This window comes from Callorhinchus milii, unplaced genomic scaffold (assembly GCF_018977255.1).
Source record: "Callorhinchus milii isolate IMCB2004 unplaced genomic scaffold, IMCB_Cmil_1.0 Scaffold2, whole genome shotgun sequence".
Taxonomy (NCBI): domain Eukaryota; kingdom Metazoa; phylum Chordata; class Chondrichthyes; order Chimaeriformes; family Callorhinchidae; genus Callorhinchus; species Callorhinchus milii.
The window spans coordinates 53,350,641-53,367,416 of NW_024704743.1; the positions used below are offsets into that span (position 1 = coordinate 53,350,641).

The 16,776-nt window shown below is 37.2% G+C and overlaps 1 protein-coding gene across 2 annotated transcripts in view; it reads left to right on the plus strand.

The window, feature by feature from the left end:
* The first annotated feature begins 428 nt into the window (after positions 1–428).
* Positions 429–16,776, plus strand: part of igf2bp3 (insulin-like growth factor 2 mRNA binding protein 3) — a 94,728-nt gene continuing 78,380 nt past the window's right edge. For both annotated transcript variants that reach the window (XM_042332253.1, XM_042332254.1), the window contains exons 1-2: positions 429–678; positions 2,266–2,326. In XM_042332253.1, the coding sequence (XP_042188187.1) occupies positions 504–678; positions 2,266–2,326 (236 nt within the window). In that variant the 5' untranslated portion in view covers positions 429–503. The remainder of the gene's footprint in view (positions 679–2,265; positions 2,327–16,776) is intronic.

Genomic DNA, 16,776 nt, shown 5'->3' on the forward strand with positions numbered 1-16,776 from the left:
TCAGGGATTTTCTGGAGAGGCATTTTATTCGGAGGCGGTGCTTTGTTTGTAACGTAGTGTGACATTTTCACAGCCTGTTTGCGAAAGGGGTTTTGGGGGAAAGACAAAAAAAAAAGTAGTTTTTTTTTCCTCCTCCTCCTCCCTTTCCAGCCCGCCATCCGAGACTGTGCATTGCTACTCCTTGTGCCGGGAATCCGTTTTATTATTATTATTATTATTATCATCACCACCACCATCATCATCATCATCATCATCCACCAATTTTTTTGTTGTTGTTGTTGTTGCTGAGAGAACGTATCGTTATTTAATTCTCACTGACTTACTTCTTCCAAAAAGGGGGTGGTGGGGGGGGGGGGGGAGAGAAAAGAGAGAGAGAGAGAGAGAGAGAAGGAGGGAACACACACACACACATACACACACGAGAGAGAGAGAGAGAGAGAGAGAAAAAAAAACACACGAGAGAGCGAAAGGATCGTTTGCTTCTTTGCAGTTTTTTCAGCAACATGAACAAGCTCTACATTGGGAATCTTAGCGAAAACGTAACCACTGTGGACTTGGAGAGTCTGTTCAAGGAATGGAAGATCCCCTTCACCGGACAGTTTCTGGTGAAAACTGGCTACGCGTTTGTCGACTGCCCAGATGACAACTGGGCTATGAAGGCTATAGATACCCTGTCAGGTCAGTATTTTAATGCCTTGCGTCTCCCAGGAGGGTCTCCCGTTTGGAGCAAACCCCAGTCCGCAAAAGCCCTCTTTGGAGAGAGAGAGAGGGAGAGAGAGGCCTAAGAAAGCTCCTTCGCGTACGAAAGCTTTTTTATTTTATTTTTTTTTGGGGGGGGGGGCACCAAAACCCACCCTGGGACTGGCCGGGGGGCGGGTTATTTTATCGATGACTTTTCTTGAGAGAAAAGAGTCTCGAATACGCGCTTAAATCAGAAGTTTCTTTCGGAAGTGCAGAGTTGTGTGGGGTGGAGGGGGGGGGAGAGGGGGGGAGGTGTTGGGTAACTTTCGCTCCTTTTTTTTTTGGTGTTGGTGGTGGTGTTGGTGTTGGTGGTGGAATTAGTTTTGGTGGAGCCCATTCCATCCTTTCCTCGCTGCACGCGGTTGAGGGGTTCCTTTTTTGGGGGGGGTGTATTTTTAATTTTTTTCGGGTTTGCGATGGGATAAAAACACCCCCCACTCCCACCCCATCACCCCCCCCAACCGGGGTGTGGGGGGGGGGTTGGTTGACAGGGAAAGAAAGATGCGTTGCGCACACGCAGCGTTTTGCGTTGCGGTCGAGCTCTTCCCGTCGAGCTAACGGGGAGGGGTTTTCCCCCCTCTCTCTCTCTCTCCCCCGTTCCCCCTCTCCCTCTCCCCCGTCCCCCTCTCCCTGTCTGTGGGCCGTGGAGCTGTGTCCCGGTCGCCCTGCACCTTCCTTTGCCGATTGTAGGCCTTCCAACCACCCCACAGGCAGCCCCGAGCCACCATTCAAATCAATGCGCGCTCAGCAAAAAAAAGGGGGAGGGGGGCACCAGGGGTTGCAAAGCGGGGAGAGTGAGAGGGGGAGAAGGGGGGCATAATGCACATTGCACCTTTGTTATTTTCCCCACACCCCCCCCCCCAAAAAAAAATCTTAAAAACAACAACTTCCAAAAGGAGAGCTCGTCTTTGCCCAAAATGGGTCACAATATCAAATGCATCCTCTCTCTCTCTCTCTCTCTCTCTCCTCCCCTCCCTCCTCTCTCTCTCTCTCTCTCTCTCCCCCTCCCCTCCCTCCTCTCTCTCTCTCTCTCTCTCTTTGACAGCGCGAATGCTGTTCTTGTCGGCCATACTGACTTTTAGGGCTCGACCACCAGAAACATGGCTGCAAATTAGGCTGCAAAACAATTGAGTCAACTCCTTATTTTATTTGCATCGATGTGTGTGTTTTGCATCGCACTTTTTTAGCTGCTGGAGCCGACTGTTGAAATCTTCAGCCAAATTGTCCCTCTCTTCCCCACACCCCCCCACACCCCCCACCCCAACACTCAGTCCGACTTGTAACATCATTGTTTTTTCACACACGGTTGCAAGTTGCTACTCAGAGACACAAACTTATTTTTTTTCAGGATCAGTGGACTTTCTCTCTCTCCCCCCCTTTACTACTTAGTAGTAGGTCACTTAGTGTTCTGGGTTTTGCGTGCGTTTTTTTAACAAAAAAATAAAATGGTTTGACATCTTTTTTTCTCTGGTTTAACACGCTGCCCCTCTTCCCCCCTTTTCTTCTCTCTGTGTCTGCCCTCAGGTAAAGTGGAGCTACATGGCAAGTCCATAGAGGTGGAACACTCGGTTCCCAAACGACAAAGGTACAGACCGGTTTATTCATTCATTGCAATATTTCGGTGCCAACCAACAGGTAGACCTGTTAATCCAGTCAGTCTGTTTGCAATGGGTTGTTATGTGGGCTTTTTTTTTTTGGGAGTCCATACGATGGGATGCGTGGACTTTAATTCACCATTCAATTATTTGTTTGGATCCGCTGGATCGTGTTTATAACTGCTGTGTGAGTTTGGTGAACTGTTGCCTTAAGTTTCGTCCGTTATGCCCCGTGTGTGTGTGTGTGTGTGTGTGTCCTCCCACTACAAACAAATCCTATTATTGTGGATATATTTCGTAAACCGTGTTTGCAGTGGTTGGAGAAAATGTCTTTTTTTTGTTTTTATTAATCGTGTTGTTATAATAATAAGAAGAAGAGCACCCGATGCAATGCGAATTGATATTTTTCGAGAGAGGTTTGGGCGTCAGCAGGAAATGATCTGAGATGCTTTGCACTCTGTTAACTCCTCACGTGTTGGTGTGCGGGGTATCAGTGTGGGAGGGGGGCAATCCGACAGGGGGAGGACTGCAAGTCCACCCCTTCCTCTTCTCTCGTCCACGAATACAACTCAACTCGAGCCGTGTTTTTTAAAAAGTGTGAAAGTTTTAATCAGAAACCATGTCGCACCAGTGTTCAAGTCCAGTCGACTGTTCACTCTGAAACTCCCCAAAACGAAACGAGTTTTGTTCCCACAAAGTGCACGATCACGTGAATGTATGAATGGCAAACTGTCTGGCAATTTTCTTGCACAAATGAGAGGTTTAGCGTTAAACCATCGGCTTGTCCTAGTTTTGAGATTGTTTTAACCGGTAAAGGAGAGGGTTAAGTCGTGGGTAACAACAAAGTTAGTGTCAACCTTTTCAGGTTTTTTGGAAACGTGAGTCATTTGTACCAACATTTTATTGCTTAAAACGTTTTACATGGTTTCTACATTGAAACTGTTTGTGGTCATGGTCTTCTGTACTATATATGTTCTGGTTGGAAGGAGTTGTTAACTGTTTTCAATGGGCGATCTAAACATCTTACTGAGTTATTTAGAAAGCATCTTATTTTTTAAGAAAACTTTAATAGTATGCTTTACAGTCATTTAATTAATATGCAGTTGCCATGTGGAGTTTTGATTCAGTCTGAATAATTAGTTTTTTTTTACTTTAAAGCATGATTCATATTCACAAGTAATAAGTGCTGTGATTGATGTTGCTTCTCAATGCATTGAAAACGGTGTGTTTCTTTTACTATTGGAAATACTTGAATGTACAGACTTATTGTTAACACTTTTTACTAGCTTCCTGTACTTTTGGATATTTTCCCCCATTGAGAATTTTTTTGCTCTTAATCAATGTTCCCCAGTCTCATTGATGATGATTATTCTAGATCTAACACTGTAAATTTTGTGATATTTATGATCAAGGATTTTTAAAGTATATAATGTTGGTAACAAGATATGTAATTACATTTGTAGTTGACGAGAAGAAATATTTCAGTGGCATCAAAATATAAGATGATGATATAAAATATCAATATAATTTGATGCATTTTTAAAACTTAGGGTGATTTTATCTGTCATCTTTCAGTGGCATTGCAAGCTTACCTTTCTAACAACAAAAATTGGAAATTGTACAATTAACTCTGTGCACGATTTCAGTATAGATACTGGTCTTTATTGCAAAAGTTAATTATAATGGAAAGTATTTGATTCAGTTCTTACTTCAGAACACATTTTTGGCTTTTTTCACCAACATTGTAAATTAGTTTGTTCTCTCACCAACTTCATGTTTTTAGAATGGATCCAAACTTTAAAGGATTAAAAATCCTTAGTAATATAATCCAAATGTACCATTCTCTGACCTAAATAACCAATGGTTTATCAAAAGCTGAATCTGTCTCAGTGGTGACATACTGGCTGTTTTCAATATTTAATCAAAAGTGAACTTTTGTGTTTTTTCTCATCTCGCCCATTACAATTTTGCAAGCTCTTCAGTTTTGATGTGGATTGATACTGGTGTGTATTGTTAGGACTCCTTTGTGTATAATACCATTTTGAACTTAATGAGTTCAATAATGTTTTGAAATAGTAAAACAAACAGCATACGTATGTGACTCTGGAAAGACCTTAGACTGAAAATCTGAACTTCAGAGAATGCATTGTACAATAGTTGTCTCCATTTTGTTGAAAACGCAAGTCTGCTGAAATGGCAAAAAGGAAGGGAAAACACCTAGCTGATTCATTAAGAATAAGCAATAAGAATTTTCAGCTTCTTTTAAAAAAATGCAAAGGTTTGTATTTAAATTTGTTCCCAGAAACTGCTTTTTACTAGCCCTGTAGTGCCAGCAGTGGAGCTCTGGCCTCTTTTTTGGGGGGCCTCGAGGTCATGTGAGCTTTGATTAGTTTGACTGCTTTTAATGTGAGGATCTCTACTTTTCTTCCTGAATTTCAACGCATGTCTTCTCCTCTTCGGTAGTTGATGATTGCTCCATTTTGAGGTTAGCAGAGCCAACCAATATTGTCTTCCCCACCTAAGTATAACTCTTAACATGATTGAGCTGGATGTGATAAAAGTCTCTGATCAATGAATTATGTATGTGCCCTCGTTTGGCATTGTGATGACCTGGAGTTTGGAAAATGAAATGCTGTCATTTGTGTTGCTTTTCTAATTATTCTATTATTTCAAACACAGATTTATTTTAGATATGCATGTCAACATCTTTCCATTTTTGTATAATGACTGAATATTTTTAAGTGTCATAATGATCAATGTTTTGCAATTTTAGTGGCTGTTAATGTAAATACCTAAAGCTGGTCAAGTCTTGGATAAAACTCGGCTACAGGCTCTATACTATACTGTTTAGCTGTATACATTTTTAAATATTGCGACATTGCAGTAACTACAAAATTGATCTTAGTTTGTAGCATTTGAGCTCCTTATTTAATCAGCAATATAAGATTGTGTGATTTTTGTATGGGGGGGAGGGACTGATTTGAAATGGTGTAGGTAGGCTGTCTAAAGAAATAATCGATTTAATAAAAGAAATAGTCTAACAAAACTAAGAATGTAATAGTGTGTAGATGTTTATGTGCTCATCACTCATTAGGTGTGCCCGACTAATTTCTTCCAGAAACCTAAACTTTAAGCTGTTGTAATCAATGAGGAGGAAAAAGATTTTGTCAGTTATTTCAAAAAAATAAACTATTTATCTCGATTTAATAATTTGGTATTTCATTAAGTTTTATCTGGAATCCTACATATGTACGAGTACAGAAGCCCACCCAGTCTGCTGGTATGTCTGTGCGGTGTACTTAAAGCTTTTCCTACAAATATTCATTTTGATTTGAATGGCTTTGTTTGTTGACCATACTGTTTGATAGTTATATTTTCTTTTTTTAAAATAAAGTGTTTTGCTTTGATTATAGCTAAAGAATATGGCTAGTGATTCCAAATGGGAAAAATTAAAAATGTGCATGTTTATTCAAAAGCCTTACTGATCAGAAAACTATGAAATGGTACTGGTGCATTTTTTTTGCCCTGGTCGTCCCTCCCAGTTTTCATCAATGAACAATGTGCATGTTTATCCAAAAGCCAAGTTCGGCATATTTTCATTTTTCAAACTGAGAAATTCTGTTCGATTATCTGCAGTTTTTTTTGATTGATGTGCATGCATGAGTAGTAAGTTACTTCCTTCATTCTGCTCACTTTGCCTTTGGGCCATGGAGGCGAATGAGTGGGGGTATTGCTAATCCACATCCTCATCACGTAAAGAAAGGTCAAGAGGTGGTGTCAGTTAGGGTTGCCATAAAGTTGCGTTGAGGCCAGAGGACCAATCGAGGCAAAGTGTGCTTGATTTGTTATTCAAAGTGAAATTCTTGGGCCCAGCAGTCACTGCATTCCAGCTCGCGTTGGAACGTTCAGAATTGACGTGAACACGCCCACCATTGCAAAAGCGACCTTTGTACCTGCTGTGAAAGGCAGGTTGGGAATATGGTGCCGTAGAGCCCTTAGTGAAGCGTTAACAGGAGGATGAAAGACTACACACTGCTATTGAAGGGGGCTTGGTTGAGGCTTACTTGATAGCAAATGTGTGGTGGGGGAGGGTTGAGCTTTCAAGATTACTTCAGGCCTCCATGGTTGGGTATCCTTAAGTCAGTTTTCAAGATGATAAATTATACAACACAATTGTGTACATTAGTAATATTAGCTGCAAGGGTCCATCATTTTGCGTATGTTGAGTGCAAGCTGTTCATTGGGAGGGTAGTGACAAAATTCCTCTTGAACGTGTTGAAATTAATCTTGAAAACAAAATATTTTAACTTTAATCAATTCTGCAGTTGTAGGATTGTTTTTACTTTCTGCCAATTAGTTTTAAGAAGGTACCTAAGATGGCTGATTTGTGCACTCTCAATTCATTTTGATTTTGATAGGAAGTCCTGCAGGCTTTATTGTGATACCAGAGCAGCTGGTGTCCAGTAGGCAATGCACATGCTACAATCTGATTATGCAAACAGCCTGCTGTTATTTGTTGTGCAATGGGCAGTTTAGTTTGGGGGATGGGTGAGGATCTGACACTTGCCACCTGGGGTTGGTTACTGAATCACCCTCTTCAGAATTTTATAGCATTCTTCATCATACAGTCATGTAAGTGAATCAAGTAATCTTTGAAAACAGCTCTGCTTAGTTTCCTGCAAGGAAATTATGAACTTTGTTTTAAAAAAATCTTCATGTGTATTTTGCAGAGCAGATCATGGATACCCAATTTGATTTTCTATTTTCTCTGCCTGTCAGGTAATGAGAAATGGCTGTAAAGTGCGTGTTCTGGCTTGGGTTGCTTCCTCCTTGACCTTTGACTGTAATCAGTAAAGGGGCAGCATTGCACACAAAGCAGACTCGCTGTTTTTGATTGTTGTGAATTGTACTGCACAGGATGGTCATTATGATTTCCTACTGTCATCGGCTCTTTATTTGAGGATGTCCACAAAAAGTGCCTCTGGCCACAAAAACTAACTTTGTATGGACCTGCAAATTTAAAGAGGGAGATTCTTATTAATTTGTTCTGTGAAATTAGCAACGATATTGTGACTGGGAAAAGGCTTTGAGCAGCAATTTGCCAAGTGCAGACAGAATTGCTGAACGGTATAATTTGACAAGTTCGTTCACCATAGAATCTTAAATGGCTTAACAGCTTTTTATTTGTGTTTTAAGTGGTTTCTTTGAGATATGAAATGTTTCCAAAAAATACCTGTAGCTTGTTTCCTTTGCAAGTTTCCTCGAGTGGTAGTCTTGAATTTCTCAGTAGATGAAACCTATTTGAAACACTCCCAATGTTTGAGATTTTGAAACATTGTTACTAATGAATTTATACATGTTAGATATATTTCTGATTTACTTCATAGAAATTAGTGAATGAGGTGAGCTCCAGTGACCAGACTAAATTACTGGATCTAGGAATCAAGGTAATGGAGCTAGTTTTGACAGCGGTAAAATTAGCCAGGGCAGTGTCTTGTGTTTGAGGTTAGGTTTCCTTACCAGCGTGCACTTTATGTCCAAACCCGAATAATGGACACAATTTTGAAGAGTATTATAATGACTGGCCTATTTTGGTTAAAGTTGATTTGGATCAGAAGTGAACTGGACCAAATATTTAAGAAAACGTCAATTCTTAATCTTGCACACATTCTTTATGTGGTTTGGAAAGTGTGGTATTAGATATGAACTGCCCAATTAAAAAGAACAAAATTGTACAATTAAAATAAATATTATTCTTTGTAGAGGAAGAAGAAAGGAGGTAGGACAAAGGTATGCCTTGCTGGCAAGATTGCTGTGGTCAGAAGAGTTTGTTTTTGTGAGAGAGAATGAAAAGCGAATAAGTGATCAATTTCTTCTTAGCCCCAAGTTAAGTAAAGGTAGACTGAATCATTTTTTGTAGAACATTCAATAGAAACTGCAGAATGTACTGAAATTGCTGTAATTAACCTACTTTCAATGAAAATGTTCTTTGCTTATGATGATTAGGTGTAACATTGACAAGTGTTGTACAGAAATGGTAACATTTTTTGTAATGAGTGCCTTTGCTTTATAGAACTTTCAAACTTGTCCCTGTGGGCACTTTGTTTTGGATGATTTGTAGAATACATGTTAAAAATGAAGTGGGCTCGGTCATTGTTTTAGGCACAACTAGAGTGTTCAGTAATTTTTTTTCAACATTTTTATTTTAGCAACTACCACTCAACCTGTATTGCTTTATGATGTGAATCCTTAATTTGCATCTGCCAACCCATGCTTGTAGCTGATAAAGGATTATTGCAAATGTTGGGGTTAAGAGAGGTTATGGGAACAATGATTATTGTTTGACATAATTGCAAAACATGGAGTTCCTGGTTAGGACTTAATACTTAAACTTTATTAAATTGTGTCTTTTTAATTTGTCTCTAAGAAGTTCTGTAGCACAGTGTTCAGAGCATTGCAAGGGAGAGATCTGCGTTCTATTCCAGGCAAGGCGAAATGTTGGGCAAGTTTCCTTACTCCACACGCCTTTGTTTACCTAGCAGTAAGTAGGAACCCAGTTGTTAGTCGATTGGAGAATCTCTTTCCCAGGGATAATAATTCTTAAAAAAAAATTGGTCACTCAATCCATGACTGTTTATGGGATACTGCTACATTTCACCCACAAATATAGTCAATTCACTTTACAGTATATTCTGTGAAGCGCTTTGAGACATCTAGGAGATGTGAAAAGCGCTATATCAAATGCAAGGATTATTATTGTTCTCTATTGTGGAATTATTATTATGCAAAAGTGTAAAATTACTTCAAACCAAAATTTTGGAATAACTATATAAGATCAAATTTGAGTTGACAATGCATGAAACGGAAATTGTATTAAAAAAAAGTTGTATTGCACATTTCATAACCAGACAAATTAACTGGAATGTCTGTTTGAGATTCAAATATTGGAAAAGCTATTTGAGTATTACAATGTGAATTGATATAATTGTAAAACTGAAGCCAGTTTGGAATGCTTTGTCAGCTGTTGCTGCATTTCATTTTAATTGTCTTAGGGTTTTATGTTTAAGTTATGTTGAATAAGAAAAAGCTAAATTCTGAAAGGGCTGTGTTCTTTTCTGATTTGTCTTTTCTGTGTGGCTTAAGAACTTTGCCTTCATATACTGCAAGTTTGAAGCAGTAGAACTGTTTAATTTGTAATATATTGGTGTACTTTGCATATTTTTTTAAAAAAAGTTAAATGTGAAATATGAAATGCATGGGAAGAAGTTGAATTTAAAATTCTAGGATTTCCTTCATTGTTCTGGGTTCTGAACATTTTTTAAAATGTAATGAGCTTCTAGTTCTGTTTATAAATGTGATGAAACGTAAATAATTATCTCCAATGGTATTTATCATGGATGGTTGAATCGTGTTGATCAAGCAGTCCTTTCTATTGACTTGAAATGATTTAGTCATTGATATGGGGTCCTCGATTTATTTTAAAACATAATTTTAAATGGCTTCAAAGCATTTTCAGCACCCAGTTTGGTCTATTTAGAAGGTCTGAATAGCATTTTTATTTATTGTGTTTTTTCTTCTTTTATGGACTTGGGATGTAATGGTTTTCATACTTCTAGACCTGTGCAAGGTGTATTCAGTTTTTCACAATTCAGAAATGTTGCACAGTGGAAGCTTGTGAATTGTTGGATTGCTGCATCTTAACAGCTTTTGTGGTGTATTTTACATTCCTGTTGGATTAATGTAACAAGTGTTTAAAGTCACTGCTTTGGACAAATGTTCAAATATCATGGATTTAATTTGAGAAGACTGTAAAGAATATTTTAGAACTGATAAAAATCATTAGATAATTGTGTTCATTTTATTTGGAACTATTATTAGCAATGAAATGTATGAAAAAAATATTAGATCTCAAACTAATGTTTAGCATGGTGATTAGCTTCACCAAACATTTTAAAATTGGGTATTTGAATTTCTACATCTGTCTTCATTGTGTTACCTTAAGTATTATGTCAATGTGTGGATACTCTCAATCTATTTTAAATTTGTGAATTTCATATGTGTAAAATACCTGTGCTCTGTGAATTTAAGAATTGTTTTTTCTCTTGTTGTTGAAAATAGTTTTCTTACTGTTCTTTTTGTAACTCACTAAGGACCCATTGTATCAAAATGTTGCACTACAATGCAGTAGGGTTTATACATATTTTTAAACTGTTCCATGCATTGAAGAGTTGTTTTCAATGTGCCCAACTAAATAATCAAAATAGTTTGTTATATAAAGAGCATTGATAATCGAAGTTGATTTGAAATAGTTATTTTTAAAAAAATCTAATTTGCTTTGCAACAATTTCCTAATTTTGTTTTTTAGATTCAAACTATGCTAGTGATTCTTAAAAGATCCAAATTATGTATGTGATTTCCTCTTATCTGCCCTGAATCATTGAGAACAAAATATGACCTTAAATCAGATGTTCCATTTGTGCTGCTAAACCTTTTTCACCAGGCGGTAACTATCATTTTTTGTACTGAGTCTTGTATTAAGGAGATGAAAAGAGAAATGGCTTTGTTGGAATAAAGGTTTCTACATATGTAAAATTTGTAATTGTAGTTCTCCAGTGACGTGTCGCATAAAGTGACTCAAATGATATAAGCAGCTGCAAAGGAGAAAATGAACTGGTATCTAGAAAAATAAGTTTCAATTTAATAGTCTTCTTTCATCAGATAGATATTTTAGTTGCAGTACTTTATTAAATTAACATTCTTAAACCTCTTCTTAGGATCTGATATAGATGTTTTTTTTCCTCAGTGAAATTTAATGTCAACTACTTATCAGGTTAAAAACAAAGAATAGATTTGTTCGATTTCTCTACCTAGAAACTAATGTAGCACAAGATTTAACCTGGATTAAGGATACAAATGTATTGATCAAACTGATTAGCACCAACTGTTTTGAGCATTTTTACACTGAAATGGAAACTTCTTCCCTCAGATTACATTTGAGTTTAAATTATTTCCAATAGTTGACTTAAAGCATTCAACATATTCATAATACATTTTGAAATGCAGTTAGATATTTTAAAACTGCTTATGGTTTAAAATCTATGTAAGTAATTTGGTAATTCATCTATCTACATTTGAGAAATGTTCAGAGTCAAGATTCAAATTGGTAGAGTTCTTTCATAAAAGCAATAGTGCATACAACAATCTGAAAAGTAAATGAACAAGCAGTTCAGATAAAAGTTTCAGCTTTTAAGGGAAGCTTACTGTGGAATTCTTTCAAGGATAATCTGGAGTTCACTATTCAAGTACAATTTAAAATAGGATAATTTTTGATTTTTAAAAACAGGGTTCCCTGTGTTTTGTAACTAAAACTACTAAACTTAATATTTGAATATAGTATTGCTACAGTACTTGCTCTTGTACTAGAATTGAATGATATGCTAACCTTTATAGCTGGTCTGAACAGAACAAGTTCTATTCATGCTAATAACAATTGAGATTTATTTTGGGATCAAATGCAGATTTAGAATGAATCATTAATTAATCATATTTGTTATACTCTTTAAATTTTTAACTTATTAATCGGACAGAAAACTATTGTACAAAATAGTCTGGAAAGAGTGCTTTAGAAGCATACAGTAATCTCATTTACAATGGCCATATAGATTCTATTTTCCAATAGGGACAGATATATCCAAACAATATTATACTATTTCTATACTAATTTCTTTCGTAGATTAAGTAGGAATTTACAAATTCTATGTACAAATTATGAAATATTGCACAAAGTCTGGACTGTCATTTTAAGATTTAATTTGAAGCAAACCAGAATTTCATATTAAAATGGAGTTGGAATTCAGTAGAAGTTGTGATCCTGTTAGAATCCAAGATAGATTTGAATAATATCAAAGTAAATGTACCGAGAACCTATGTGGTTTATAATTGATATGGGTCTGCATTTTGAATGTGACATGTTTTTAAAAATCATTTGTGTAGCTAATCGTTCACTTGATTTATTTAGAAAATTATGTGTGCTTTCTGAATTGCAGTCTTGCCTAATTTGTGGGGAGACTATTGATGTATCTTGGCATGAAGCAATTCCATAGTGTGTTAAAATGTATTGTATGATCATTTTAACTTCATGAAGCTTTAATTTTTGACTACATAACCAAACCACTAACATTGATCTGAGCAAACTGTCTATTACTAATTATAATTGTCAATACCCATTAGCCTTATAAATTGAACTTTAATTAGGGTTCTGATATACTTTTGAAATCTTGAACAGACTCAACTTAGTTTTTAATTGTTCTATTGCCATTTGTAGAAAGCATCAAGAGTTGTAGGTTTTGTATTAGTTTAGAGTGTCTTGGAATGAATGAAAATGAAGTTCCTTATTCTGCCACCTTGGAATATACATTAACCCATCCATGTTGATTTTAATATTACCTGATAGTTACAACTTGAATTTTTTCTTCCCTTGCATAATGTATTGCGTACTTAAGACTAGTGCGATCCAGTAAATTGTAATATAGTATCAGTACTCAGAACATATTTGAGAGCCCAGATGAGATTCAGTAATTGGGCGACATTCATTAGGCTATTTTATCTGGGGAAATTATTAGCCAGGACACATTTTTGAATAATAATATGGGATCTTTAAACGACCACTTGAACAGGCAGATAGGACCTCAGTTTAAAATCTCACCCAAAGCACTGCATTCCTGGCAATGCAGTTTACTCTCGGCACTGCATTGGCATGTTAGCCTCGATCACTGGTCACCAACCTTTATGATCAGCCAACCAAATTTTTTTTAATAGAATTTTTCTTAATTTATGGCCACGCCGTGAGTATCGCGGCTTGAAAGCTATTGGAAGCCAGGTGTTGATTTTCGTGCACTTGCCTGGACTGGTGTGGTTATTTAGTGGACCACTTCTACAAGCACCACGGATTGGCGACCACTGGCCTAGGCAGTGATCTCTAAAAAGTCTTTGCACGGAAGACTTCGAACAGAAAAGCTTCTGCCTCTGAGGCTAGGGCGTTACCATCTGAGCTAGGCTGACATCTAGACTGACACATTTGTAGATTATCCTGGTCTTCATGATGTTTGAACATGTGTATTAGGTTTGCAATGTTAACTGGAATTACTTGCTTCAACTGGGATCACACTTTTTTGATTATTAATGATTCCTATACCAATTTACTGTAAAGCAAGTTAATCCCTTGCTTTATAGAAAATCTGAATCCCCTTTTGCATTTGCTTTATATTAAAGAATACTCAGATAGAGTTTGTAGGTGAAGAATTTGTCATTTTGAAGATTAAAAATACCTGAAGATCTACACAAGACTTGAATGAAGAAGGCCTTCTGGCTCATTTGATGCTATCCTTTCAGAATCAATTACTGCTTTCACATTGCAGCATGAAGCTATTTCTTAAATGAGTTATTTGAGATTTTATTAAAATGCATATCTCTACATCAATTTAGTCTTGACATTTCATTCTGAATATTAATACCTGAAAACAACCTGAACTACAGAATATAGGGAGGACTCATTCAACCTCAAAATGCGGACTCAAATTTCTTCTCAGAAATGTATTTATTAAGTTAGAGTATTTAGTGTGAAGGCGTTGGTTCAGCATCCCAACGCTCTTTCCAAAGTGAAGGGCACGATGGAAGTGTAATTTGTTCTTGTTGTTCAGGTTATCACTCATTTTTCTAATTGAGTGTATCTCTTCTCAGGCTGTAGCTGAGATGAGAAATTAATTGTGGGTGTTACATGAGCAATTCTTGTCCAAACTTTGTGGTTGGGTATGAGAGTGATTTTTAACGGATTGTGCTAATATGCCACTTAGGATCACTGCTGAATTTGATTACCAGCCCTCAAGGTGGCTAGTATTTCATTGTCTGTGAAGGTTAGATAAGTTTTGCATATTAAAACGTTTCTCTTCTCAATTCATTATAAATGATTATATCAATCATTTGATTCAGCAATGGGCAAGTCTTGGGAGATAAAAAAAAGTTTGGATGTACAAATCTGTTGTCCAATCTGGATCTTTAATGCACCGTCAGGTCTCTGTTTTCAAAACCCTTCTTAAAAAGTCTACCTCTTTGATTGCACCTTAAACTATATTCCACACTGTTTGAGCTCCCACTTCAAGATTATCCTATGCAAAAGACTAGGATTGCAAGCTATTTATTGACATGGGGAATTAGCTCATGAATAACTATTCATAACAGCAATAGATATCACAGAAAACTTCACAATATTCATAGTAAATGACCAAAAGTATTCATAATCAACTTAACACTGAGAACATGAACACAAGACTGTTCCATGTCTTGTATGGTCATTTTTTTTTAGGAAGCTTCACTCTAATTGTAATCTTAACTACAATTTGGGTGTTTCAAACCTAAAGCTGGGGATGCTGATTTGATTTGGTCTTGTAATGTGACCTACATGTGAAGCTAGATAGTTGTCCTGCAGTTTTGAAGCTTAAATTTGTCAAAGGTCCAGTGCTGTTTAGGTTTACCAAACAAAACATTTTAAAATGTTTCAAAACGTTGATGCATTCCAGCTAAAGTACTTGAGTTGTGAATCCCTGAAATGTGCATGGGTTTCCACATGTGTCAGATACCCAGCTGACCCTCAAAAAATCAAATTAAAAACTTAATCACTTGCAAAGCAGTACAGCATGGTTAGAGCTCAAAAACTTTGCGCGCAAGAGTAGCAGGATGACGGATTGCATCTGCAGGCATCCAGGTGGGGTTAGTGGTGACGGTCAAGCTTTTGTGGGTTGGATGGACAGAAAGGAAAGTTATTTTTGAAGCTCTTTCTCATTGGTGGAGAGCAGTACACCAACCTGGCTGTTTTCTCTGGAGTTTCTGAAGTTGGGTGAAAAATGGCACCTCTATTGAGGCAACAGCTTCTCAAGACTTACTTCTTTGATTGCCCTTGAGATAATCTTTCTCCTCCCTGCCTTCATTCAGTTCAATTCCCAGCTCAGGTGTCCAGCCGATAGTGTGAAGTGTTTGAGATGTCTTCCTGGGAAAAGGCTCTATATGAATGTTAATTGTATTGTTAATGCAACCAACTCATTCATAGCAGGATGGATCAGAATTGTTTTCCGCAACTTCAAGACACTTTCTGAGAATTATTGCTGCATACACAAAGTCATAGTTGACTTATTTGTATAAATTTAAATTTGCCCCAAGGAGGTCACCAGTGGAGAAAGCTTCAATGGCAGTGGGCAATTTTAACCTGCCTCAGATTTTGCATTGTATGTAGACTACATAACTACATTCTACAACAACAACAACAAGATTCCATTTATAAAGCGCCTTTCACGTCAGGAGGACGTCCCATGTTCCATGTAGTCAAAACAAAAAAAGGAAAAAAATAGCCAAAATAGATTCATGGCACATCGGCATTAAGCAGTCTGAATTCCTCTGATGCAATAAAACGATAATACTATTTTCCCCTTCAGTGTTTTACACTCTCTCTCTACCCCGATTCCTCAATGAATTATTCATCCTTGGCATTGATTGTTGGTTATTTTGTTAGACCAGGATCAACAAAGGACCTTCCTGATCTGTTCACTACAAACTACTGTAAATAGATTGAAAGCAAACATTTGTAACTTACAATGTATAATAATTCTTGCATTTGATATAGTGCCTTATCATACCGTTGAGCTGTCTCAAAGCGCTTCACAGAGTATAGTGTAAAGTGAACTGACTGGGTATTTTGTGGGAGAAACGCGGCAGCCAATTGCACACAGTAGTGTCCCACAAATAGTCGTGGATTGAGCAACCAAATTTTGTTTTTGAGGCATTATTACCTCCAAAAGCGATCAGCCAATTGTGTAAGGGATTCCTACTTACTGCTAGGCAAACATAGGTGTATGGAGTAAGAAAACTTACTTAAGGTTTCAACCCCCCTCCCCCGGAATCAAACCCTGATCCTTTTGCTTGCGAGGTGAGTGTGCTAACCACGATACTAGGGTTACCCTTGTTGCAATAATAATCCTGCATTTGATATACTTATATTGTTATGCCATCTCAAAGCAACTTATATGATTTTACTGTGAGGTGTAGCAGCTGTATTTGTAGGCAAACAATTTGGACAGTGGGGCACAGCAATGTCCCACAAATAGCCATGAAGCCAATACTCAATTTTATTTGGGGGTTTGCTAACCAGGATATGAGAAGAAACTCTTTTCGAATATTGACACAGAATTTTTAATGTCCATCTGACAGGTAGACGGGACCTTGGTTTAATATCTCATCTGAAGGATATTTTACCTTCATCACAGCTCCTATTGAGACCACAGAGTGAACGGGCTTTAATCATCCTTCCTATAAACTATTCTTTACAGCTGTACAATGGAACCAAAGAAACACACCCTGATATCAGTTCTGAACTTGCTCTTCACAACCCTGA